Raw genomic sequence first — 27,613 nt, forward strand, 5'->3', positions numbered from 1 at the left:
TCATAAAACACACACAGCCATTCATTCCTCCCTCTGAGAGAATGAACAAATTTGGTCGGAACGGCAGTCAGAGGCCAAGAAGGTGGCGGTTGCGATTTTTGCACAGCGATCGTTACAGCAGTGAATGCGCATCACGTACTCAAGACATATGCTGTCACTTGCAAAGTGAACTCACAACGTTTAAAAGCTATCGTACATTCTAGTAAACGATGCATCGAGGCATTAATGATGTTCTGGAGGACGTGAACAGGCTACACAGCAAGATGTTCATACCGACAAGCGGTCAGCTAAAACTGTAGTAGAGCAGTTGTTTCGACCGTTTTTGTTGCTGCTGCATCGTTCACTACGAAACCTCCCCCCATGATGTGGGCTAGCCATTATGGAGGCAACGGAAATGGTAATTCAAGCTGAGAAATTACCTGCCAGTATCGGCGCACCAAAAACGTTTTGAGGTCATTACCGGCAGAGACCAACGTTCGTGATAAGCTTGGCAACCAAAACAACTATTACAGCGGAAATTGTGTTCCAAACTGTGTTATCACGAAAAAAATAAAAATACTGGGGGACTCAAGAGAATGGCTCACATTTCGAAGACGACAAAACTTGGGAAAAAAAAGTTAAGTTAGGTTTTAAGTTCTCGAATGCATTAATTTAGGCCGCCTACATCCGTATAGGTCATTGTTCATTCAGAGAGCACGCCGCTTTATTCCTACGCTATACCTGGTAAGCTAAACGCAATCCCTGATGTAGCGATCGCAGAAAGCACCACAGCCAAGGCAAGCTCCCAGTTTTTTTCACACGCGTCCGCAATTTTTTATTTTTTTTAAGGAGTGGCTAGGCGCCACCCACAGCTACAGGCAAACAAAAAAAAAATGTCTCTACAGCTACAGGCTACTACTACGAAACAAAAAACAAAGAAAGCGTTACCATGTATTTGCCAGGTCTGTAATACCGAGGCGCCCTATAGCCCAAATTATTGGTAATATCGTCCTGAAACAAAGAAGAAGGAGAACAGCGAAAAACGAAACATCAAAAAAGAGAAGAAAATTCGTCCTGCAGATTTCTCAACTTTCCTCAGCTCTGCTTGCTTTTTATTTCTTTTTTGGGGGGGATAAATGATACAGCATGGTAACTGCATGCAGCAACTTCTCGACGTGAGAATTTTTAGTATTAAAAGAGAGTGATACGGTGACTCATGAATTAGAGCTAATGAAAATTAACGAGTACAAAATCAAACACCTTGCTTTGCAAGAACAAAAAAAAAGAAAACAACCGAATCGTCTTCCGCAAAACAGGAACAATAAATATTAAGAAAATAGTAGTTATAGCACACAACATGCACTGTGAACTAATATAACGAGCAAACGCGTCCTTTCTACGCAGCTAAATAAAAGACTGGAGTCCGAAGCACAAGGCGAAGCACTTGCCGAGGACTGGGCGGACTGAAGAGGCAAATCGCGAAAAATGAATACAAAACCGGGTAAAGTCTCAACGTCTAGGCTAGAGACGGTGCATCTTACCGAACGGAAACAACCATATACGTTCAAAAAACAAAAACATAAAAATCGAAACACGCTGGCCACACGTAATACTACAGTGTGTCTACTCCGTGAACGTTCAGCTGCTTTTAAAGTGGTTACCAAAATAGCTTCTAAAGAAAACATTTAAAAAATATGGCGCGGCGCCAGCGCGCAGCAGCGCTTAGCACTATAAACGGCACAGTCCCACTCTAAAACATCGTCGCGATTTTTCTCTCTCTTTCTCTCGTTCAGTAAAGCAAGTGATCTCTCTCGAGGCGTACACAACGCACTCGAGAAGAGAGAGGGAGGGGGTCTAGGGAGGAAAATGGCTTGAGAGGCGTACCGGAAGCTGCGCGAAGTCGGCAGCGACTCTGCGCTTCCGGAGTTCCTCCAGTCTCTCGAGGACGTCCTGAAAGTGCGTCCGCAGTTCCTCCGCGTAGCGCCTCGCTAGCCCGTCCAGGTCACCATGGCTGCCGTCCTGCGCAGACATAAAGAAAAGGCGAGAAGAGACTTCTTTAAAACACGACGCTTGGGTTCCGGAAGACAGGCACGTTGCCAAGTATAGGCGCTGAAAATACGGGCCGTTTCCTAGACTTTAAGAGACAAAGCTCGGATGTAAGCTTTTCGTAACACTTGTTTGCCAAAGAAGGGATCGTTTAAACGAATTTTTGATAAAAACCCCTACAAGGAAACTTTAGTCAGAGAGAAAAGGCAAAATGGCGTCTAGACAGCAACTACTTTGCCCACGGTAAACTGCCAGTCAGCCTCGTTGAAAATTGTAAGCGTTGTGTACAAAGTGGAAGTTTGGGCAAGTTGGTTTAAAGTTATCGGAACAGAGCAAAGATGCGCAGACGTGAAAAGAGGTACACAGACAGGACGCTGTCTCTCTCTGCGTTCCGAGCGCGTCCTGTCTGTGTACCTCTTTTCGCGTCCGCGTTTAAATAAACATAACTACTAAATTGTCACCTTATTTTTCTTCACGGCATTTCAGGTAGAAGGTAAGCAGCGTACAGTCTTCGTCAAAAGTATTGAGTCCGAAGGATTTGCTTCTTGGTAATTATGTGCGACCCGTTACGTAACGTAAATGTGCCGATGGTGAACGGAACTCTTGTCCTGCACCCTCATAAAGTTAGAATCTCTACAGATGCTACGAAATGCTACGAGAGTGCCATTGCAGAGGTTAGAGCAAGCCACATCACCTCATTACTTCTGACAGACTGTATACGCGCAAAAAGCCGCTATTGTGAATACATAGTGCTCCGAAACGCACCTTGCAGGCGACAAGCAACCTGAACTACATTGCGCCTCCTGAAATATCGTAGAAGGCAAGTCGTCATTTATTAAAGCCAGAAACGCTTCGCGCATAGTATGCAGCTTTGGACGAACGTCTATCCAGGTATTTTCATTGTGCTCGCTTATCAGGCAGAGTAGCATACAGCTTAGTTTTAAAAATACGGGGATGCAAAAAAATAGCTAGCTAGGTCCTCCTGAGCTGTGAATACCGTTAATTATCATTTGTAGGCCTGTCGAAAGATCGCGCATGTCAAATATATCTTGAAAAAAAGCACTAACCGTTATGTTTCGAGCTAAACATACAAACTCAAGATATGTAATGGACACCTGACGTGTTTCTTCGAATAGGTACTGCTGAGTAAAAATGCTAATGAATTTGCGGATACAACTTGCTAAAGTATGATAGTATTATATAACATATACCTTGAAACCATCAAAAAACTTGCTGTTCACCTGGCATGTTTCCGTAACTAAGATTCGTTTGTTTTGGAACAACGAAGTGGTACAAGCCAAAGCAAAAAAATGGCACGGAATAAGTTCCAACAAAAAATAAAAGCTAAGGATAACTAAAATTAAGTATTCCATCAGAATGCAATAGATAGACGGAAATAAAATCGAATCTATAAAGAACGATGGCGTCGGCCTGCCTTTGAAAGCAGGAAACTTCTCCGCCAAGCGCAGCTCGCAACTGCAGAGTCATCTTTCCCTCAATAAGAGTGTTTCAGAGGAGAAGCCAAACTTGGCGGAGCACCACCGGCTGCGCGCGTCGAATGCGCTTTCGGAGACGGGCTGAACCGGCGGCGGCTGCGGGCACTCTAGAAGCTACTTTCAATTGCCTCAGAAGTAGTTCGCCCACACTCCTCCGTACAACACAATTACGGCCAGCTCCGGTGATAGCCAGGCGGAGCAAAAAGAAAAAAAAAGATAAAAAAAAAATTAGACGGAAAACAAGGCGCAGACATTACGCCTTCCGCACAGAACAAGCGTGAGTCGGCGTCAGGCCAAGAAAGATCGCTCCGCGCAGGAGGCAGTAACTCGAGAGAGAACAAAATGTAGGACGGTAAATGCGCCCACCTCTCCAAATGAACTATACGCGGACGAAGAAAGTGTTTCTCGGGTTCATTCCAAATCCTAGAAAAGCCGACTGGAGGACTAACGGAGGGAGGGAACGAATGACGACAGAGGAAGAGAGAGAGAGAGAGAAAGACGCAGTCGATCCGCCTCTGTCTCGAACAAAAAGTGCGCGCCTTGAGAGAAATCGTTGACCGAGCATTACCCTTTCTTCTTGGTACGGATAACTCCGGAATGCGGCGGACGAACCTACGTGCGCTCGGTTATAAATTTCAATTTCCGTCCGGCACTTTCTATTCTCTTCACTTAGGGGTCGTTTCGTCTCGGGGAAAATTCGCGCCGGTAGAGATGGCGGACATCAACAGGGCTTTCTTGCGATTACAAAAAAAAAAAAACTACACAGAAAACAGGGCAAGCGCGAGACGAGCCAACAGAAAGCTGTAGCAGAGCCAAGGGACCCCGTCTCTCCCTCTTCGTTCTTCGTCCAAATTTCGCGTTTTTGTTCTTACTCTGCAGAATGAACTCTTGAGAACATGGACATTCTTGCGCCTCTGTGTATTGCGCTAGTACAAAGAAAAGCTTCGGCAATACTTCGGAGCCGAGATAACTGCGCCCTGCCGCAGTCATTGAAAACGTTCTTTCGGTCCCGCATGCACGCGTCGATCTCACAGCGCGCTGTAGGATGCGCTGAGTAAAGTCAAGCAAACAAGTAAATAAACCGACCATAAGCGTTGCACTTGAATGAAGAAATTCGAGACGAAGACGGGACAAAGTGTCCAAATACTAAGAGCGTTGCAAACGGAACGCAGGTTTCCGATTGAAATTCCTCGCGGTGCCCTTCATCTTGAACGGCAGAGCGCGCTCTCTACGAACACGAAGAGCAGAGAGAGAAATCTGGTGGGACAACAGCGCGGAGCCGTATACCTCGCAACCAGCCGTCCCAAAGCATTCGAACCGCGGCGCTATCGATTGCTACCCGTGTAGGCGCGCTGATAAGTGAAAGGTTACGGTGTGTATACGCCTTTTCTTTTTCACCTTCTTTCCTCGCTCTCCAGCCCCTCTACCACTCCATTTTCCTCGGGCTTCCTGTCTTTCTCCCTTCGGATGGGCAAAGCCTTGCGAGCTGTGCGACAACAACGAATGATCCCGGGAAATAGTCCGAAGGGGTTCCGAACAACGAAAAGGAGAAAGCGGGGGAGGGGGGCAGGGGGTAGTGTAAGGTAGGAGGGGGAGACGCTGAGGAGAGGCAGGGGCGTAAGGAAGCGAACAAGCACCGCACGGGGTGTCGAACGACACGCAGAGGAGGCGGAGAGAAAGACGTTGATATATGACGCCAATATGTCAGTGCCCAGCCACACTTTCACCCTGGCTGTTGCAATCCCTCAGCGAGGGCGGCGCTCACACTACACCGCCTCCGGTACGGCATCATGGCCTGGCGGCGTTCTCGCGAATTTCGCCGCCGCCCTGAGAGCCCGGTTTTCCCTCCTTCCTGCCGTTCTTTATTTCTCTTTTATCCGCCACATCCTCCTCATCCTCCCCCCGCCGTCCTGAGCGCTCGACAGCGGGTGATGGAGGTCGCCACAGCGGCTGTCGTAGCTTCCAGCCAGGGCTCACGCCGCGAGCCCGACTTTGGCGCTTCCCTCCTCGTTGTCACCGCCCGGCACATGCGGCACCGTCGGCTCCCGTGCGGTCTCAATCATCGTAGCGGAGCCTCCTCCGCTTCCCGTACGGAGCGCCAAGAATGAGTGGACGCTACCGTAACGTGCGAACATTGCTCAGGATGCTCGGAAACTTCCCAGAGCGAACACGCCCTCTCTGAGGGCTCATCGTAAGCATTTACCTGGCTTGTACACTATAGTCGGATACAACAACACCTCTTAAAGGAGGCCCTCGAGCCAAAGGTGTCGACTGCTTGTCATTACGTCGGGGTTAATCCCTAAGCGTGACATCGCAGGTGAGTGGCAAGTGCCTCCGTGAAATCGGTTTAACGGTGACGTCATGACAATCGGTTGGCGCCATTGGCTGGAGTGCCTTGTTAGACGGGTGTCTGCCGCTTCGTTCTCGAGTTGTATCAAACAATATCAGCTTCGACTTCTTGCATGCGAACACAGAAAACAGATGCGAAACGTTGACATCTTCCGGCTCAAATTAAAGTCAAGAAATGGACACATAACCAGCCGTCTTATAAGGTATGCCAGGCACGCCAGATTTTCCACGTCCCGAAGCTGCAAAGCGCAATGAAAGGCGGAGTAATGGACGGCTCTGAGTTAGTTTCGAGCCGCCTGTGGTTTACTAACGTGCACTGACATATCGCACATCACACTAGATCTTCTGCATCGCAACTGCGTTGAAATGCGGCATCCGCTGCTTGAATTCGATGCCGCGATCCTCTATTCGGCAGCCGAACGTCATAGCCGTTGAGCCACGGCGGCGTCGATAACCATAGGTCTTTTGGGGCACAACTGTCGCTCTTAGAGTGAGAGTGGACAGCAAGCGAAGGTAAACGTGGCCCAGGTCGGGAGAGCTTCAGGCACACAGCAGGGAAATGTTTTAAGTTTGCTGGGATAGGAATGGCGGGCTGCACCAGACACCAGGCAGGTGCAAAAGAACACGAGTGGCATTCTGCCTGCTGTGAATTAGCCTGACTGATGATGATTATTGTGGTGGTGGAAGTGATACTCATGATGATGATGCGACGGCGGAAAGATGCTGACGATTGCAATGAAACGAGAGCGCATGCAATGAAGATGTGGGCGTCTACAAGCGCGGGTGTTCGTTTCACCGCACTAACTGTCATAAATAGACAATGTAAACAGTGGAGCACTGATGCTTCAAGCAGAGGAAAAAATAAAGCAAGGAGCGAAAACATGACGCGAACACTTTGAGAAGAATGTACTTGCTCCTGCAAACATCCGGTAGCTGAGCTCATTGCAGAGAATAGGTGAGCAATACAAATACAAACACATACGCCAAGTGAAAGAAGAAACAGAACGAAAGCATAGGAGGGAGCACTCAGATACCCTATCACCCGCAAACAAAGCGTATAGGCTGACCGAAAGCGACTTCAGCGTGTGAATCACGTCTCTCCAGATTCTCGGTTCAGGATAAAGAAGACACGCGCGAACAGCGCCCCCTTTTCCAATCTCGCCGCGTCCATCGCAATGCACCGACCCCTTTCGCAACACCAAACGTCTCTTTCGTCAGAGCGGCGCGCAAACACATAAACGACCATCGACAGGTTTTCGTCAGCCCCTGAATCACATCCTCGCTGCTGCTGCTCGCTCCCGGTGCTCGAGATATCGGAAAGCTTTCGATAAAGAAGAAAAAAAAGAGAGAAAGGGTCCATGGTCGACCATGAGCAACCCTTTCGCTATCGCCCGTCAATAAGCAATCGCACCCCGCCATCCCATTTCGCAATGCAGCCGGGGCACAGTTGTGTCCGAAGCAGTAGTGCGATGCCAAGGATGAAATTGGCACGTCCCCCGCCTGTCCGAATCCGGCAGCCAAATACCCAAAGGGCTCGACGTCGACGGCGACAACGTGTCCACACTGTTGCAACCACGCATATATATCTATATATCTGCACCAAAGACATCTGGCTCCGGACGTCGCTAGCTGCTATACGGCTTTTCTCCAACGCCCCGAGCCGCATCCCGCCTTATTTCACTCTTTTTTTGCGCCATCTCCCTAGCCTGAACCGGTTGCGACGTGTAAGTGAATGAGGCACAGGCTGAGCGTTGGCACCCGCGCTGGAGACGCGAGACGACGTTCCTTTTCACGGCCGATCGGGCTCCGCGGCAGCTGCTCGCCAGCTGCTTTCATTGCCGCTGCCACCCAAAGGACGCCAAGAGCCGCCGCCGCTCGCGCCCTGTTGCGTTATCGGCGGAAAAAAAGGGGGGGAAACGAATATATTTGCGCGTCGGGCGACGGGGCTTTTGCTGCCAGCGCTGGCCCGGACGGCAGCGGAGGCGAACGCTTCGGCAGGCCGGCGCTGGGCGCGAATCTCGGCTAGCCAACATCAGTCCGTGGTTTCGCAAACAGCCCCAAGCAGAAACAAGCTCTGCGCGGAGCGTGGCCTGCGGTGGGAGAAGTGGAGCGTGGGTGGTAAACAAGTTCATTGCTATGAATGTTTATGCCGCCCGCTCCAAGGGGGGGCAGGCGGGTCCGCATCAGCATAAGCCAGGCGTTGCGGAGAAAGATGAGCGGTCGGAGGATTATGTTCCCATCTTCAGTCAGTTCCCATGGCGTTTTGTTGTTGCCGCTCTTGGTGTTCCTTATCTGAGGTGCCATCCTGCTAGAGACCCATCATCGCAGATATGGCAGAACGCTGGAAGGAAAAATCTGGTAGATTGTTCTTCCTTTGTACCTCGCTAGATACAGCGGCTGAGGCCCGGAAACCTTGCGTTCATCGAGTGCTAAACGCGAATTTTTTGCTTAAGAGGCCAAGACAAAAGAAGGAACTGCCAGGACGAAGCGAGAGGCCGCGGTATTCACTAACGACGGCATGTCCGGGATGACGTTTTTCTGGGGATGATTTACATCTTTCACGCGGCCGGTTCAGACCGTACTCTTTGAGTATAGGTACAGTCTTTGTCAAAAGTAACCAGGCTGCATGGTTTGCTTCTAGCTTGTATAGTGGAGCCCTTGTGACTTTCCTAAACATCAAAAGTTGTTGGAAGGTAAGAAGACCCCCAGTCCTTACCTTTAACAACCATTTCAGCTTCAGGGAAGCTGTAAGGGCTCCACTGTATGAGCTAGAAGCAAGCCATGCAGCCTGGTTACTTTTGACAAAGACTGTACATGCACCCAGTTACCAGCGATGCCAAAGGGACGACGCCCTAGCAAACGTTATGCTAGTTACGCATGTCGCTAAGCTGCAATTAACGAGTAATTGTGCCATTTGACGCAATCATCCTTCCTTGCAAAACTGAAGACGCAAAGTGCAGCAGAGACTTCTGCAACTTCACGACAGAACGGGCCTTCCATATTAAAGGCCCTGATGGTTATTCTCATTGCCTGATGAGCATTCGTGTTAGTGGAGCCAGCTTAGTTATACGCCGACTTGATCTCACAATTACCCGAAATTCCTCCAACGTCCAGCTTCCATTGATAATTACTGAAACGCATGAATGCGTGAGCCGTGGGGAAAAGCAGGAAAGCGCTATGTAGGTATGTTTGAGAACAATACGTAAATGAGGGTTAAAAAGGACAATGAACTTGGAGAAACGACAGCGCTTTTTATTAGCAGCGCTATGACTTCACGTGTCCTAGCTGAAGATGTGCTATAACTTAAAGTGTACCCCTATCTTTAAGCGTAACAACCATCCAGGACTTAAGATGCACTTTAATTCATTAAAACATCAGAATTTGTTTTGTGTGGTCACTCAAATAGTGACAATTAAGCGACGCCCGCCTTAATTGGCAAAACCGTATTTCTGGTTTCGCGGTCACCATACAAGATGGCCGATACAAATACGCAACGCAGTATAAATAATGTTGAAATCAAATCAGTTCCCCCGATTGTAAAAACTTTATTTTTACCTTTTTTTTTCGTTACAAAGCCAGATACAACGGCGCCGCAGCCGACGTAGTCGAAAAAGTGAAAAAAAATGCGCCGATGGAGACTAAGCATGGAGACTTGGCAAGCTATCTTCGTTTGGCGCCTGCGAAAGAAATGAAGCGCGATTTAAGATGGCTGCCGTCTGCATTTATGTTTACGAGAGTAGGCTGCAACACGAACATGGAAAAGAGGAAACCTGTCTGGACAGCAGGCGCGCCAACGAAGAAGAAAAAAAAATGGTATAGGACTTTGGAGCGGCTTTCAGACAGGTGTTTGTTTGACAGAGAGGCAGGGTGAACGCAAAGTCCGGGAACACGTGTCTGGAAGAGAATGAAGAAGACTGTTACAGTCGAATTCGGCTTCTTACTGCCCTATATAATCTCGGGCACGAGGCTTGCAACACATAAACAATACACTTAAACAGCGTTGGCTCTAATACTCGCATTATTCAAGGTCGCGTTAGTACGAAACACTAGTCATCCAAGTGGGTGGTACCATTGGCGCAAGATTGTTGACCACCTAATTGGCGTAGAATGTTCGGAGTGGTATCAAACGATTCAGCGCGTTACGGAGCATAGGATTACTAATAGATTCAACGAATATCATATCATAGGGATTTGTACCGACGACCTTTGGTTCCCCAATCCATGACGTCTTGAAACTTCAAACGTCCATTTCGGCCAAACTAATCGACGTAGGACATTCGAAGTGGTGTCAAACGATTTGTCTTCTTGTGCTGTATATGTTGGCATCAAAAAAGTAGATATCCGGATATAACGAAAAATAAGTACCGGATATAGCGAAGATTGCCAATGACGCAGGATTCGTCCGATATTGCTAATGCTCGATACTCTGCTCGATACTCATACGCTGCCTCAGCGTTTTCCTCTTTTTGTGGTAGACGACAGGCCCACGGTTCGGTAAAACAGGACGTATACTAACAAACAAACCGTAACGCGCAAGCAGCGTCCTCTCTTTATAGCCTCTTCCAGATCAATTTCTTTCTTAAGAAGACCGCACCCAGCATAAAAGGCAAGACTAGCAACGGACCTTGTATACAACCCGCTCATTTCTTCGCAAGCCTCGAATACGTCCCACGGGCCCAACTCGAAGCACCGTAATGCCTCGTATATACGGTGCATCGAATCCAAGAAACAAGGCGTGATCTAAAGAAACGTAAAGAGAAACGCTATAGGAGCGCGTACGCAAGCAGTCAGGGCGAAGCAGAAACGGCTGGCCGAAGCGGCGAAGCCATCAAAACGATGGAGGGCCCGGAATCCTTTCCATGGTTGCGAACCGCAGACGCGTCGCTCGCTCGCTTGCAAAGCCAGCAGCTGTGCGGCTTCCACAACACTGCAACAATTTTTATTTCTTCCTCCTCCCCTTCTTCTTCTCCAACACCGCACGCAGCCCCGTCGTGAACCCTGAGCGTACCCAACTCGTACGTATATCCCCCCCCCCCCCCCCCCCCTCCCGCCCCATCATTTTTTTCCTATGTAGTCGGCGTTACAAAGCAACCGTTTCACCAATCCGATCCCTCGCTCCGACGGTGCAGGCATCATTTCGTGCAGTAAGCTCAGTCAGCGGTCCGAACCAGAAGGGGATTCCGACAGGCGCGCCGATTCAGTGTGTATGTAGCTGTGTTGCGGAAACGGCCTCTCAGTGTGTTCTTGCAATATCTGTTCTAACGCTCCGCGGTGCTCGTCTGCCGCTTATAAAGCATCCTGTATTACTTGGGCCCGTTTCAGTCGCCTAAAAGCAGCGCATATATATGGTAGCGACGAAATAGTAGTGATCGCTGACTAGAAACAGATGGCTAAAGAGAACGGTAGCGTAAGACGCATAGAAACAAAGAAAATAAAAAAGCGAGAACATAATTAAACGACTGCGGTCGTGCGAATACGAAACCACTAAAGGCACTCCAGTTCGTAGTAGAGAGCCCTATAGCGAACGCTTCTCTGTGTGTAACCGGAGTGGTTCTCTCCAGCCAGCACTATGGCCTCAACCTTCAACGGCACAGAAGGCCATAGAAACGCCACTTAGATGTTTGAAAGCCACATATTACAGTGGCCGCCTACAGGCGAACTGTGGCGTTTTGTTGTTTTTGTTGACGACTGAGGACTCGAGACTAGAGTCAAGCCTCATAGACATGACCGGCTAGGCTTTCTTCCCCACGCACATGAGGGGTATTCACTTGACGTCACGGTCGCCATTTTGTTGTCCAGAGGGTAACTTCAGCCCAGCAGGCAGGATCAGGAGACGAATATTCGTCTAGGCACGCCGGCGGCCTGTCGCAGTGCTCCACGGGAAACAAAATGGCTGCCGCTATGAAGTCGGCAAATACTCGCTATATGTTCCTTTTATCTTTCATTATTCCTCGCCCCATGGGTGGGGCAACCAACATGGGATTTTGCCTGGTTAATCTCCCTCCCTTTCCGTTTCATTTTCTCACCATGCGCATAAATTACGGAGAAAGCAAGGAGTGGGTTAGAACATAAAGAGAAAAAAAATTAGACGGGAAGTTAGAGCAGACATCCCGGGCGAAGAGGGGACAATGACGAAGAACTGTAGCGCCACTGGCGCTTCTGCTGATAGATCCTCGGTAATTATAAGCAGGGCGACGGGCGAGCCTAATTATTACACTTCCTGACCTACGACCGAAAGCGAACGGTAGCATATGCATATAGGATGTCGCGCCGTGGCGTCGATAGCACGCATCGAGCGGGAAGCGTAGGAACATCCTCTCGCTTCCGGAAGTCGTCCGCGACCGCGGGGGAGGGCGAGCTGGTGTCGGAGCGCGAAGCTTCGTTCCCAAATGAACGCGTGCGGACGACCGGCTGCTCACTAAATCAAAACGCGACAAAAGTGGGCGAGATTCTCGAGAAAGTCACGTGTGGAGACCACGCTCCCTGCACAACGTTTTCCGGAAAGTGTACGCTGCTCCCTTATAAAAGTGGTCTATAGGCAATAGGCAGTCTACAGAATTCGTATAGAATATTGCCTTCCTGTAAATATTTTCTTTATTCATAGTCTATAGACTGTCTACAGACAAAAGTCAACTAAAAGTGTGTGGTCATAGGCCTATAGATTGTCTATAGGATTTCGATTGCCTATGCACTAGTCTTAGGATTTGTCTATAGACAGTCTACAGACTTCATAGACAGAAGGCTATGAAGGGCCTATGGACGGTCTAACCAAATTTTTGTACGGGCAGCGCCAACAGCTCTGAGAGCGGAGAGAGGCGTGAGAGTTTATCTGTGGGAAAATCGCGTTGGGATCCCCCCCCCCCCCCCCCCCTTTTTTTTTCAAGAAAGTTCAAAGAAAGAACCGCCCCTTCCAGAAGTTGCCCTAAATCCGCCCTTAACTAACACTGTACCCAGAAGAGAAGCTCAACTCAGCTTGTGAAGTCCTCTACTTCCAAAGCACCCCAAACGGGATTGTGCAGCTAGTAACAGTCTGCCGTGTGAGCGGCGAGCAAAAGGCAACGGCTTTCAGGCCAGTGCACGAACTATCTCAAGGTCTAACTTATCAACCGAAAAGCATACCTAAGACATTGATACAAGATTCATTAAAGCCTTCTCGTTATATACCTCACCTTTTCTTGAGGCACAGTGGAAGCTTCTAGACGGGCCTCGTTTAGCGTTTCATCGGATAGGCGCAGCAGAGCGGTATAGAAGCCATCGCCTCTCACGTATACACCTTGCACTACACGGCAGGTGAAAGCGGGTGACAAAGACACTTTGGGGCGGTTATCGCCTCGCGCTCATAGCTCCTGTTGAACAGCCACTGAACGTTGCCGCCGAGTCTATTAGCTTGCTTGTTGCTATATCTCCCCTGTCTTCCAACAGAAAGTCCTTCCGACGCGACAAAGAAAAAAAAAGTGCCAGCGCCGTCCAGATCACACACCCTATAGTGTTAGGCGACGGTTTGCTACGTAGGCGCATTGCAAACGCAAACACAGCGTCCGCCGCGGGAAGGCCTAACGAACCGGCCGCAATTTGTGCCGCGGTCAAAGGCTCACTCGCAACCACATAAACAAAGAAAAGAAAACAGGCACGCCAAGTACGCTGTTAACAGCGGCTCTGACGGTGGTGGCAAAATAACCCCACAAACCGCGAGCACACACGGAACCCCACGCAACGACAAACATCAAACCATATACGGATGTAGAACTCAAAGTATGAGGGAAAGAAAAAGGAAAAGAGAGAGAAAAAAAAACAGAGGCACTGAGGAAACGTACCGAACTGCGCGCTTTCCCAGACGTGCCTTTAATCCATTACGCGGGCCAGCGAGCAGCAACAAGCTGAATTAGCTAACGAACGCCCCATTCCCCGACAAACCACACATCCGCGCACTCCCCCCTTTCGGGGACTCGCGCCGGCGCCAGAAGAGGCGCCAGCAACACACAGGCGCCAACGGCAGAAAGAATAAAGAGAGAGAGAGAAAAAAAAAACAGAAGTGAAAAACAAGCAAGGTCGAGAAAAGGCATCTCTAAAAATCAACGCAAGAGAAGCAGCAGCTACAGATAAATCTGGTCGACCCTACGAAGATACAAGAACTGTGGGCGCTCCCCCACCCCGGCGTGTCTTTGTTTAGTCGTCGACCGAGGAGAAAGCGGGCGCATATGCATAGCGGCTTGCTGTAGCAATGTGGCGGCTGCGAGTCTATCGCGCCTCATCAGGACCGGAAGGAGGACGTCATAGTCATTTGGTTGCGGTTAAGTTAAGGCGCCGCAGCGGCTCGACCCAGAGGGGACCTTCTATAATGGGCGCTCATCAAGGTATGCGCGGCCCACCCAACCGTTCCGCACTGTACCATGCGCGTTGCTCGAGGGGCTGCGCTTTAATAGAGGACCCGTGCTTGACTGCATTTTCCATTTTCTTTGCACTGTTTTGCATGCCGTTATCTCTGGACGACATGCGTCCAACCTGCGACTACTCAGCTTATTTCTCACGACGCAGTTTTTGAACAGCGCGGGCCACATTAAGGTGCATATGGTGTAGAGAATAAAAAATAAACGTGGTTGAACATACGCAATGAGTTCGTGTTTCAGAGGAACAAGACAGAGGAAAGCTGCGAATCGAGCTTGTGGAATCTGCAGATCTAATTTCGTGCGCAAACTAGGAACCCTGATTAGTGCGCGGGAATCAATTTTATGAGTAGTTACAAAAATAGAAAAAAAGAAGAAAACGGGGGGGGGGGGGGGGGGGGGGGTGCATTGTACGGACACCGCCCAGAGTAGCGCACGAATGAAGTTAATAAGACACAGACAGACAGACAGTTAATAAAACAGTCATTCGCGCGAGGTTAAAAGCGTTTATTGCTATCTTTTACGAGCTTTCCTCTTCAGTGAACAACGCTTCCCTACCAAAACCACTACATCTCAAATCTCAATTTTCTCATCGGGGTCTTAATTTTTTCCTAATGTAACGCGAACGTAGCGTTACACTGCAATAAATTTAGTCAAGCGATCGGCTTCACCAAATGTACTTTAAGAAACAATTTTGTCGTCTCTCCCAGACGGACATTCTCGCCACATATGCACCTCATCACTCACAAACGAAAGAAATATTTGTGCAGTGTGTTGCAACGCTTCGACAGAGGACTTCACACAAAGTACACGGCAAGCACACACGGCAACCATACCATGCACTTAGGCCAATGGTCATAGCACAAACCTCGCACAGGAAAACCGCGTCAGTTTATGGCAAATCTAATATGTCCTGCACACTGCTAGCCACCCTGGTTAGCTTAATTACTAGAGCGACTGCCCCTGGACACGCGATGTCCCGGGTTCGAGCCCCGGACCAGGTAAGATTTTTTTCCAACCGCTAACTTTCTGAGTTAACTTTGCAGCTTTCTTTGCAACCGTACGGCAGCGCTCAGGCGGATGCTATTGGGCAATCACTTTCTTTATCGCTGAAAACAATACAGACAACGGGCAATGATGATGACCGCGCCATCTACATTGAAGGCTGTTAATGAGTGCTTATCCGAATCGAACGATTTCGTGCGCAATTCTGGGCATAAACACGCACCACACCTTATGCACCGACACCATAAGTGGCGCACCTGCGCCTTCGTGGTCGCTGTCTTTGCCAGATGTCTTACATCCTCCTCTCATTCCCCTCCTTCCTTTCAATCGCCCAAGCCGAACAGAAAGTGGGGCGAGCACAAACACCAAGAGGAGACCAAGGAACTCCGGAACTCCAGTTCCTGAACTCCCTCCATTCCCTCCATTCCCCCCCCCCCCCCCCCCCCCCCCCGCCCGCCGGAAAGTCTCTGCCTCTCGTCAAAGCCGACCCAAGGCGCGAGGAACCGTGGGGAAGGGAAAAGAAAAACGGCACGCCGCCAGCCGTGCGAGGCGAACCTCGAATGGACAAGAAAGAGAAAACAGTGGCAGAGTCAGAAGTAGCTAGGGATAAAAAAAAGAAGAGAGAGAGAGGAAACGCCCCTAATTCGCGGAAACCGGAGGCGTCGTATTTTGGAAAGCGGTACAAATCGGCTGGGCGGAGCGGGTGAGAATTTGCTGACAGCTCGCGACCCGGGCCCCCTTCCGCCACTGCGGACGAGGTATAGGAGGAGCACAAGCCGGACGAAAAGGGAACCGGGGATTGCGGTGGAGAGGAGAGGACTTCTGGTATAGCATCGGGCCAAATGGGGAAAGACTCCAGGCTTTTGCACTGCTCTCTGTATTACTAACTTACGGTGGAAAAAGAAATAACGTTTATTTACAGCGCTAATCGTCGCAAGAACAAGCAGAACAGAATGGCAACCTGAGGACGAGTTCAGCGCGGTGAAAGGATCAAAATTACACCCTTAAAAACCGCATTACGAAACACCAAAGTAACAAGATGCGGTCAGAGTCGCGCGTATACGAGCATACACTCCAAACAGAAAAGGAGTAAAAAGGGAGTGAGCTGTCCTTCCGTGCACTCCCTTTTATAAAAAGGAGTGTGCTATAAGTCAGCCTACTCTCTTTCCACTCTCGTGTAGATGCATTCGTGTCTAGAGTGTGCAAAGCGGCGCGATGTATACAAACAGTAATAGCGAACTAATGATCGCATATGTAAGGTGTTCCGCATCGGCAACGTCCAGACATCAATCACCGCAAAACAACGCGCGACGCAACCCCACAGGGGACCTATGCGTCGGCAGGCATGCCCGGAGAACAAGCAGCACGCACTTCGTGCACAGCCTAGACACTATCTCCCTCTACGCGCACGAACAGCAAAAGAACGAAGCGACACAAAAAAGAAGAAACGTTTCACGTCACGACGACTGGAGGAGACAGCGGTGTTGACAACTGACGGCGCAAGTGGAGGCGGGCGATAAGCAAGAACACGGATGACAACGCATACGCAAGTGTCGAGGGCCAAAACGAGGGGCAAAAAAACAAACAAAACAGGAAGTATGGGAGTACAAAGAGACTACAAGAAGAAGAAAACTCCTTCCCGACGCAACGGGATCCGAGAGCAAGTTGCCGAGTGCAACCGTTTTTGCATATACCGGGAAAATAACCAAGAAACAAGGGTATAAGATACAGCGACGGGGAAGAGGAGTCGCGGCGGGGTTTTCCTTGCTTATCACGGCGCCCAGGACCACCGCGCACGCGCGTGAACGCGTCCGAGAAACAAGAGAGGGGCGGTGTAAACAAACACAAGGGGAGAAGGGGAGAAGACCTGGCTCAGACAAGTCAGCGCAGCCGGGGAGGCTTCAACAACGAAAGAAACAGAAAATGTATACGATAAAAAGCGAAACTTGCCAGCGCGGAACCCCCCTCTCGTCAGCTATTCCGTATACGTAAACGATCAAAGAAAAACAAATAACTAAATAGGAAGCAATGAAACGCGCCTCCCGGAATACCTGAAGCCCGGGGCGTGGTGGCGGCGCGCGTACAAAACCGCTATTCGGGGGAAACGGACTGCCAGGGGCGCGCGTTTAGAGGCGGGGAAGTCAGGTACACGGAAGGAAGGCAGCCAGGGAGGGAGGGAGGGTCGTTACAAACTGCCGGTCAGCGCCGTGAGCTTAGATAGGTTTCGCGGAACATCCGTTTCCGGTGGCACTGCGCTGACGTCACCGAATTCCGCGGGAACAGGAGCGGCGATGCCCCCAGGCTGTGCCGCGCTCTATCTGGCGGCAGTTAGCCGCGGGGCCGCGCACCACTTATGTGGAGCGACCTGCGCCCACTCCTCCCGTACTGTGCGCGCAAATAAACACATGCACGCACGCACGCACGCGGAGCGCACCGGGGCCCATCCCGTCCCGCGAATTATAGCCTCGGCGCGCCGCCACCGCCCGCCAGGGCGCGGCGGAAGAAGAGCGGATGGCAGGCGTGGGTCGTCGATTCAGAGCCGGGGAGGACCCCGAAGATATGCTCCGCGGCGGAAGTTGGGGGCAGCGCTGGCGAAGCTGGGACGTTTTTTTTTACAACGTCAGCTCTTACAGCCGGAAGCCCCTGAACCTCGTGGTCTTCTCTGTGGTCCGTATGAAATGACGTCACCTGATAGTAAAGTCACGTGACCCGCGGTCAATGATCACATGACCCACTGCCCGCATTAGCCCCGTAAACATAACCGTGATCCCCCTCTAAATCATACATGACCCTGTTAATGGCTGAGGTTGAAGTCACACTAGAGGTATAACCTGTAGTATAGCCTCTTGTATAACATCTATTATAATCTCTAGTGTATACCTCTAGGTATCACACTTGAGGTAGAGACACGAGAAGCATAACTTTTGGCCTTAAAAAAGAGAGAGAGAGAGGCGCAGAGGCGTGAGGAACGTCAGCCGTCTGTATTCTGTATGGCTGGCTTGAGAACAAACGGCTCGTAGAAAGTCGAACGTCTTCCCTTCGTGGGTTTCCTTTCATTTTGTGGATCACCAAACCTCCCTACAGAACAAGCAGAAAGTAGAGGTCGTCACGTTTTTCTTTCTCGCAGCAATCAATAGTACGACATTCAGTCGTGGGCTGGCGGCGTTACGACTCCGAAAGATTGAACTGAGGCTCCGACACGCGTTTCTCCCTTCCTCGTTTGATTGAAGCGATACTTCGCTGCACTGTCTATGCGCATAACATTAAAAATAGGAAATTTAAATTCTGACGAACTGGACTGCGAACGTTCGTGCCATTAGATCGGCCTGTAAGGAACTCCAGACACTAATTTTGACAACTTTATCAATAACGTAGCTACTCAGCAGGAAGCAACTCGTAAGCTAAAGAACTGTGATGTTCAGGGCGTGATTGAGCGGTCACCGAGTGGTATAGTTTAGGTGTTAAAGATATATACTATAAAAGTCAGGCATATCACAATACTACTCTGCAGACTTCGCCTCAGAGATTTATTCTCGGTCTTATTCAACGACAAATACTGACGAAGTCTGTATTTGTCGTCGAATAAGAACGAGAATAAATCTCTGAGGCGTCAAAACGCTGCTCCTCAGAGAAGTGTTTGGTGATTGCTCACCTTGCATTTATTTTTCTGGCTGAGCTCAAAACGGAGTGCACATATATTACCTGAATCTCCGCGAAACCAACATAGAGCCAATGAAGAGACCAACTCAATTCCCCGTTCGTTAACGCCCGCCACAAACGCGTGCACTTACGAGCCATTTCAGCGCACCGTTACTGCCGTACCGGTAGGCTTTAACGACGTTCCGCGTGCGTGCAAACTACCATGCGCAAGGAGTACGGCAATTACCAGCCTGCTAGTTGCGCTTAGTTAAGCGTAATGCTGTAAGGTACGTACTAGGAGCAATCTGGCTCCAGGTCGAGGCCGCGCGCTACACAAACTGCAGTCGTGGCAGACAAATATTGCACGCAGTTGTTGCAACGAACGCCTGATTGCTATTTCTGAGTGTTTTTTTTATATATATATATATAAATGTTCGCCACTTCGCCGAAGACGCTCCGTTATTAACCCTCGGCAAGGATATAAAAGAAACATACAAAACATCCATGATTTGAAAAGCGCCACCTAGAAAAGGACACGGAACACGCACGGACAGGACCTGACCTCCCACTGAAGAGCGAGTGGGAAGCAAGTCACAGAACTCCACCTAAAGCCCACCACCGCAAACTTTCGGGAACAGGAGCAGGTGTTATGTAACGGTAACTAGGAGATGTCAGCATGAATATGATCCTGGTTATAAACGCCATAACGCACGCTCAAACAAAAGCGACGCACACAAACACACACGCGACACCGTTTCACAGAGAGAACGTCAGTTCTGTTTCCGAAAGAAATCTTAAGAAAGTTTGGTTGTACGTATCGCTTAAACTACGGCACTTTTCTTCTTTTCTGTTTCTACAGCTTCCAGGCTTATGAAAATGGGTTTTGACTTTCTGGTTTGGTCTTTATGTTTTCCTAATGAGAAACAAGGAACTCAACAGAAACGCAATACCTCATGTGTTTTAGCATCAGTCTAAAACCAGACTTTCAATTGGCATTTCACACTCTTTTTTCTTGTTGTGAAAATCTAAGAATTTTCTTTTGAGTTGCTAATGTGTAAACACAGGATGTGAAAAGTCAACAGAAAGTCCGATGTGTTTTCCCCATCATGTATGAGAGCACTTGCTGTGTGTTTCAACATGTGAAAACTGAGCAGTTCAATACGGAAAGGAACTTAGCAACGATTACTGCATGCAATGCATGTGCATCACTATTACTGCTCGACGATTTCTGGAGGATGTACGTACTTAAGAAAGCATATGTCACTACATATGATTTTAAAAACAGTTAATGTCGCGCATATGCTGGTCACGACAGTAGGAGGCATTCCTTGGCCACGAAAGTATGAGGTATTAAAGGCTTTCGCCTTAAAATACGCCCGTGTGCTGTGCGATATCAGTGCATGCACGTTAATAATCTCCACTACGGCACCTCTACGTTTCAACGTTGTCGCCGGACGCCCCCTCGTCAGTTTTTTTTTTCCTCCTCGGCGGTAGCAACGTCCATGACGTGAGGGGGGGGAGGGGGGGGGGGCACGGTCGCTGCGCTGCGCATCCAAGCCACAAGCATCCAAAGCGGTCCAAGGAACCGGTCTGGCGCTCCCCCACCGCCTTTCTTCCCCGATTAGAAACGCCTAGCAGCCTTTCTTCTCCCTCTGAGAGCCTCCTCGGTACGATGCATGTTTTGCCCATCAAACCAGAAGCACGTGCGCTGATGACGTAGGACGGGAGAGGTCTCTTCGGAGTGGCGCCGCGCGAGGGTTGCGAGCGTTTTGAGCGACGGCGTTGAGTCTCTTTGTGAATCACGTAGTAACCACGCGGGCAGCAAATATTCGTGTGCCTATTTTTGAGTTGCTTCGTGCACTAAAAGTGTAACATGACTCGCATATTAGTAAAGTGGACGAGCGAACGCAAATGAGACGTGTACCCGGTATGCTCTCTAGTCGACGCCAACCTCGGGATGCGTCTCCTCACGGAGCCGAACGCCATCAACGATCTGCGCGGCAAAATAACGGACGTTTTGTGGAAGACTGGTGAGCCACCCTCATCAGCGGAACTGTTAGACTTCGGTAAGTGTCATTAGTCACGAAATCATTTATGCGTACGGGGGTTGGGGTTATTATGCGCATAATCTGGAAATTAACTGCACAGGTCCGGAAAAAAGAATGGAGCGGCGCCGGGCCAAGCTGGCAGCGGAATGGCAAATGAAGAACTGTTCGAATTTCGTCGCACCTGAAGATAACTTGGGTATGTGCCTTTAGTAATGATAGCGTGTGTGACCCCTGGGCGTGTATTGTGCGATTATATGGAAATTGTGCACTCAGGCGAGCGGACGAACGTCGCGACGGCGGGTCCCGCCGCGCCTGCGGAGGACTTCGGTATGGACTAGGATTTGAAGCGCAGTCCTCTCGCACATGAGGCAGCTACTCTACCTCTATGCCATCGCTGCAAAGGGTGCACTGCTTATAATGTAATAGTTTTTGGCTCACTGAATGTATCAGTTGTGAGAGGATTAGCCCTGCTAACTTGCAGTAAACTGGAATGGTGGGAATATATTCTTCAGTGAAGCTGAATGTGTAGTGCTGAAATTCTATACCCTTGTTGGATGTTCGGGTTATAAACCTGGTTTATGGGAAACTGCAAATTCTTGTACAACGTATACTTTGGTTGTTAGCACTTTACAAACTGTTTGTCATCTTCACTGCTTTGGCCATTCATGGTTGTACGGATATACTGAGGGGCCATATATTAATGTCCTATGCATGCATGCACGCCTAGTAAGAATGAGCAGATAAGAGGTTTCTTTGCCCTTTTCGAAGGATCATGGGCTTCGTTTTCATGTGCTTGAAATTTATAAGTTCTGTTTATTGCAGTACTACACGCAGTAATAAAAACCGACTTCTTCTGGTGTTTTTCAGGGTACACCTGTGCCCACTTTGAAACAACAACACTTCATTTGAAGAACAGCCTGTCTTCTATGCTGTGCAGGGAAATAAAGTGAGTTTATTTCCTTGCACAGCGTACAAGACAGGCTGCTGTATGCACGGCATTGAAGACTGGCTGCAGCTTATTGGAAATAAAAGTACACTTTCCCAAATATTCAACGTCTGTTCCTGCCTTGCATCTGCATAAAAATATCGTCACCAACTGCTTGTAGGGTCAGCACCCAGAAACCAAAAAAATACACACAGCTGATTTTCTGGTGAAAAGCACCAGACACTCATTGGCTGGTACCCATTAAGAACTCAGAAGAAATTCTCACATCAAATGCCAACCAGAAAAACGGCGGCGAACCTTCTTTAGAAGCGCAGAAGAAACTCAGAAGAAAATTCATTAGAAACTCTCAAGACATTCTGGTGACTCTGTTGTGAAAGAGCAACAGCTTCTCATCAGACACACAATCAAAATTTTCTTAAGGGCTACTACTCCTCCGGAATGCAGTAGTCGTCGTCCGAACGAAATGCTGTCATTGCGCAGTCATCATCATGATCTCCAACAGCCTGACTATACACTCAATGCAGGGCAAAGGCCCCTTCCATAATCTCTCAAATTACACCATCCTGCTACCGCGTAGTAAGCCCACATTATCCACTGCTAACCATTTCAGAAGCCGTCCTGTGTTTCCATCGAAATCAAGTATTTTACTAGCTATGTATAGTAAACAGGCGTCAAAAAAGGGTAATTTGTTAGCCTTCCAGCACGAAATACCAGCTATTAATTCTTTACAGGGATGTGTAAAATTTCCTACACAGCGCAAAAGCTGATGAAAATAGCAACATCAAAATTCCACGACTTGCCAAGCAAACACCCGAGGAATAGTGGAATCAACTTTTTAAAGACGCACATTACGCCTGAACTAGCGAAAAAAAAAAGACAAAATAACGTGACCGGTGACAAAAGAGCAGGCGACATGGCACCCCGCTCACTAGTTCTGGAAATATTTACTGCGCTCGCTATATGGCGTCAAACACGATCTCACTGGCGAGTGTGAGGATGCTAAATTCATCTGAAACTAAAAAGAAATATCACTCCTAGGTGCAGCACACTCTCAGAGAAAGCTATGAGGTTCATTTTGTACACAAATAAATTGTTGCTCAAATGTTTAGGGGAATCCCCTAAGGTGGAGTAGATTTGTAATGAGGGAGTAATTACTCATTGACGTCCACCCAAGCGCACCCATACGGCCAAAAAGGAAAGCTATACAGCTCTCGCTCTACCATAAGCTTGCCGTCCCGGTTAGCTCAATTGGTAGAGCGACTGCTCCGATGAAGCGGTGGTCCCGGGTTGGAACCCCGGACCAGGACGAATTTTTCTTCAACTGCGAAGTTTCTTAGAAAGCTGTATAGCTTTCCCTTGTAGCCGTATGGCTGCGCTCGTGTGGACGTCAATAAGTAATTACTCCCTTATTACAAATCAGTTGTGTAGGAAACGTCTTAAAGGGTTAAAAGATGGGTGACCCGTTTACACGCAACGTCTTCCTCTACTTCTTTCTACATCTTCCACACAGCTGACGCTAAAATTGGTGTCTGCAACTTTTTATTCACTTGTTTCAGATTAAAAGATGCCCCTATAGATACCAAAGATGAACCTCGTAAAGCTTGAAACCCGCGCGCAATAGAGTTGAGTACTGCTGAACATCGTTATAACGAAGTTGAAGGGGTCTGTGGATTACTACGTTATAGCCGTAGCTTCGTTATAGCCCGTGTTAACCGAGCTTCCAAGGGGAACCGTCATTCCTTCGTTATAACCATTCCTTCGTTATAACGAGGTTCGACAGCACTCGTACACAGCGGCGCGCGGGTAGACGACCTGCCGCTGCACCGAACAGCGGCAACTCGTTCCAGTCCTGCCCGACGGCGGTCCGCGCGCTCAATGAATGGGCGCTGCGCAGCCAAGGTTGCCGCTGCCCTGCTCCCACGGCTCTTCCACCGTTCCCTGCGCAGCGTGTGCGCAGGGATGGGCGGCGACGTAGGCCCGTGGGCGCGCGCACGCCGACAGGCGTTTCTGCACGCGTCGACGATGTTTGCTCCGCCATTCGGCGCGCTCCGCTAGGCGCGATTCCGACGGACAACGCCAGGTTCCGCCCGAGCCGTCGGCGTCTTGTTTAAACGCGAACGGATTCGTTCTTGTTCGCGTGACGAAGCGGTGTCGGCGGCGCCACCGCTACGTTACGCTCGCTAATGCCGCCGATGACGAATGCACGGGACGCATTCACTATAGTCGGATACATCTTGAGAACGCAGCGGCTTTTCCCCGTCAAATTGTCCCCTTCCAGCCAATGGCGGTGGCCGATTCTCATGGACTTACTAGCGTGACAATGCAGGGAGAGGCGCGAAAATTCAGGGATGGGACAGTTTGGACCGAGAAATATTACATAGAAAAACCACTGAAAAAACATGGATCAAATGGAGCCGCCCGTCTACCTTGTCTAGAGTGACCCGAAAATCCGCCCCTATACACACAGTCTACGGCGCACAACAAGATGCAAAGCACGCGATATCCTGAGTGCATGTGCAGCTCCAATGCCGCAAGGTACTGGGCGCAGAATAAGTGTGCGTGCCTGTAGCATACAGGCCCCAGAACGACAATGTTTTACGCTCCACACCAGCATAAGCTGCTGGCATGGTGCAGCGTGCGCGCACTTATGCGCATGCACACACACAGAGATGAAAATAAAAAAAAAAAACGTTTTTTTTTTTTTCTGGCAACGAATGAACGCATTCGTGAAGGTCACGAGGGATCTTCGACACGGCGAGGAACAGACGCGCAATGGCTGAGCGTGCTTTGTGCGCGTCAAATGTACAACCTTAGTTGGAAAGTAGTACACCGCACACCAGGCTTCGTTCTGGGTCATGCAGCGAGACTCCCTTCATGCATCGCCAGCGCTCCAAATCTTTCGAGGGTGAGAGGGAAACTATCACCCTCAACCATACCGAGCGCACGAGCAGCTAAACCGCAAGCCTTGTGCGCTGTACATTATTGGATGAAGGCTATACAATCGCTGGTTGCTTTGTGCAACTGAATTCTAAAGGAAGGCAAGCGTAAGGGGGTGGGGTAGACAGTGAACTTTGTCAGGATATAGGCTAGCCGCGCAGCTATAGTGCACTGGACAGTTTAACAAACATTAATGAGAGATGCCTTTGTTTTCGCAGTGGACGTAGTCAGGTTGATTATGATAACGACGATGACGATTATGCTACTACAACTCTGGCTCCAGGACTAACGCAAATGACTATGGAGTGGAACGGAAAGCCGAGACGTATCCGCTTCACATGGGCCGCTTCAACACATGGAGACCATGCAGTGTTGCCTGCGCGGTTACATTGAGATACCGAGGTCATACGGAGGGAATGAAAGAACAGCGGCTAAACAAACGGCCCCGAAAAGATCTCCGCAATAATCACAAAAGTTGAGAAGCAGGCCGACAATGAAAACCCTATATATATATATATATATATATATATATATATATATATATATATAAAAGCGTAAGCAGATCTCTCCCTGGCATCACAGCAGCTATCTCCGAGAAAGAGGCGGCAGGAATGCCTCAGAGCAGCAGAAGCCAAGCCAAGCCGAGGCTCCCCAGAGATCGGATCGCGCGCCGCGCGCGCCTGTTCCAGAAAAGTCGTGAGGGAGAGAACAAAAAGAACAAAAACGAAATAGCAGAAACCTTGCGAGTTTCTCACGAACGCGGGGAGAACAGCAACGAAATCAGTCTCGAATTCTTCTCCGCGAGTCGGCAGCGAAAATCCTGGAGAAATGGCAGAGTTCAAAAAATATAAAAACAAGAGAGTCAAAAACGAGACACGGCAGGAGCAACTCCGCTTTGCTAGAAGAAACAAGTCGCCGGCCCGGCCGAAGAAAAACGGGAGGAGCGCGGCAATTTTAATCTGCGAAGAAAAGAAAGCCAGCGGAGGCCCGCGGTATAGGTAGCGCAACTCCGAGAGTTATAATGCGAGTAGTCCTCACTGAGAGAAGAGCAGAACGGGTACGTATACGTGCTACATTTATACCGCATCTGGCGTGGTTGTACTACTACGCGGGCGTCGACTCCATCGTCGTCGTCCGCAGATTTGAACGGATAAGCCGAACCGCACATATATATTCCGTCAACTTTCTCCACCCTCCGTGCATAGACCTTCTTCCCTACCTCGCTCTCCTCCTCCTTCTCATCTTCCAGCCTCCAAGGATGTAGGGCGGAATGATGGTGCGCATCGCAGCTTCTATCCTCCTTACAGACCGCGTCGTGCGCTGGAAATCTGGCAAGCATCGCTCCTCCGAAGCTTCTTTTCTTCACTTTTCACGCGAAACAAAATATCTAAAATAAAAAACGAGGGGAACAGAAAGAACGACAGAGAGAGGCGTCTTCCTCACGATGGTCGTGGAATCTCCGCGAGCCATCGCGCACTCAGCAAGAAAAGGTGCACGGAGAGCTGCAGCTGCACGCTTTTCGAGCGTGCCGTTAGCAAGAAAAAGGTTAAGAAAGGAAGATTGAAGGAATGATAACGCTGCTAATAAACGAATGGAGCGTGACGGAGCTGTGAAGCGCTTTTGGTGTTCTGCAAGAAAATATTATCTTGAAAGAATGTCGTACGCCAAAAAAGGACGAAACAGGAAGGAAAAACACAGAACAGGAAAGAGGCGAAAATATTATGTTTGCTTATGAAGAAACGAAGAAAAAGGAAACACTGAGGAATCTTGCAAAATACCGAGAACACATGTGCCTAAAATGGTCACCGACAACGAATACTCGTGCCTATGCGTGACAGACGTTAGGCTCAGAGCGTTAGGATCAGAGTTATTCGGAATAAATACCGAATCAGCGTATGGACTGTCGATCAAGGAATGCTTCTCTAAATGGGGATCACCTTCTGACAAGAAGGCAAACTGTACGCGTTGTCGCAAGAAAATGAAACAAGCCTGAAATTTCAGTCGCAAAAAAAAGTAAAAACAAATCTTGCCCAAAATACGACGGAATGTTCTGTCGTTTTGACGTAACGACCGATGCTTCTGCAGCACTGCAGCATTTTTCTGTAGTACTGCAGTATTTTTCTGTAGTATGTCTCTGTAGTGGTGTTCTCTACTACTAACACTGAAAAAATTTCTGTCGCTACGAAAAGTGCATGGCCGAAAATAAAAAAAAAATCTGCTGTAACGACAGAAAACTTTCTGTTGTGTTTCTCGCCAACGTGAGAACTCGCAAGGAACCGTATCTTAATAACATTTATGGTCCTCAAACCACATTCGTTAAAGCTTTCTTCTGTCGTTCATTTGTATTAACCAGCAGACTTGTTCCCACAGTACGTATTCAACTCATGAAAATTTTAATACCCCCTCGATGCAAAACTTTAATCCCTAGCGGGCTAAAAAGCATCGCAACGAATATACAAACAAATCGAGCAGGCCCACGTAACCGTATCGCCAGGGCGTGCCTAAATAATTCAGCGCTCGCAGCATCGAAACCGACGCCTTACAACCTGCGCTCAACTCTTATTTTAGCAAACCTTTCCGTTATTTCGCCCACGAGGCGCGCGGTGAGGGACCGGCAACACTATAACAAAGGCGCACACACCCGCACTTCTCTTCAACCAGAGCCCCACACACGACTGGTTCACCAGCGAAACCTTTCAGAGTCTTCGAAACTAGGTCAGTTCGACGTAGCTTCCTTTCAGCGAGTATCCAACTCCCAAGGCATCCTCCACCCAAGCTCAGCGA

At 49.1% G+C, this 27,613-nt stretch overlaps 1 protein-coding gene across 2 annotated transcripts in view; it reads right to left on the minus strand.

Moving 5' to 3' along the window:
* The window catches only part of LOC149358496 (uncharacterized), a 265,005-nt gene that overhangs the window by 177,791 nt on the left and 59,601 nt on the right, over positions 1 to 27,613 (minus strand). The window contains exons 2-3 of one of the 2 annotated variants that reach the window (XM_089570581.1): positions 1,864 to 1,998; positions 928 to 990 (exon numbers count right to left, since the gene is read on the minus strand). In XM_089570581.1, the coding sequence (XP_089426707.1) occupies positions 928 to 990; positions 1,864 to 1,998 (198 nt within the window). The remainder of the gene's footprint in view (positions 1 to 927; positions 991 to 1,863; positions 1,999 to 27,613) is intronic. The other variant, XM_089570582.1, reaches the window with a different exon arrangement.

This window comes from Amblyomma mixtum, chromosome 2 (assembly GCF_055824585.1).
Source record: "Amblyomma mixtum isolate Tamu chromosome 2, ASM5582458v1, whole genome shotgun sequence".
In the NCBI taxonomy this organism is placed as follows: Eukaryota; Metazoa; Arthropoda; class Arachnida; order Ixodida; family Ixodidae; genus Amblyomma; species Amblyomma mixtum.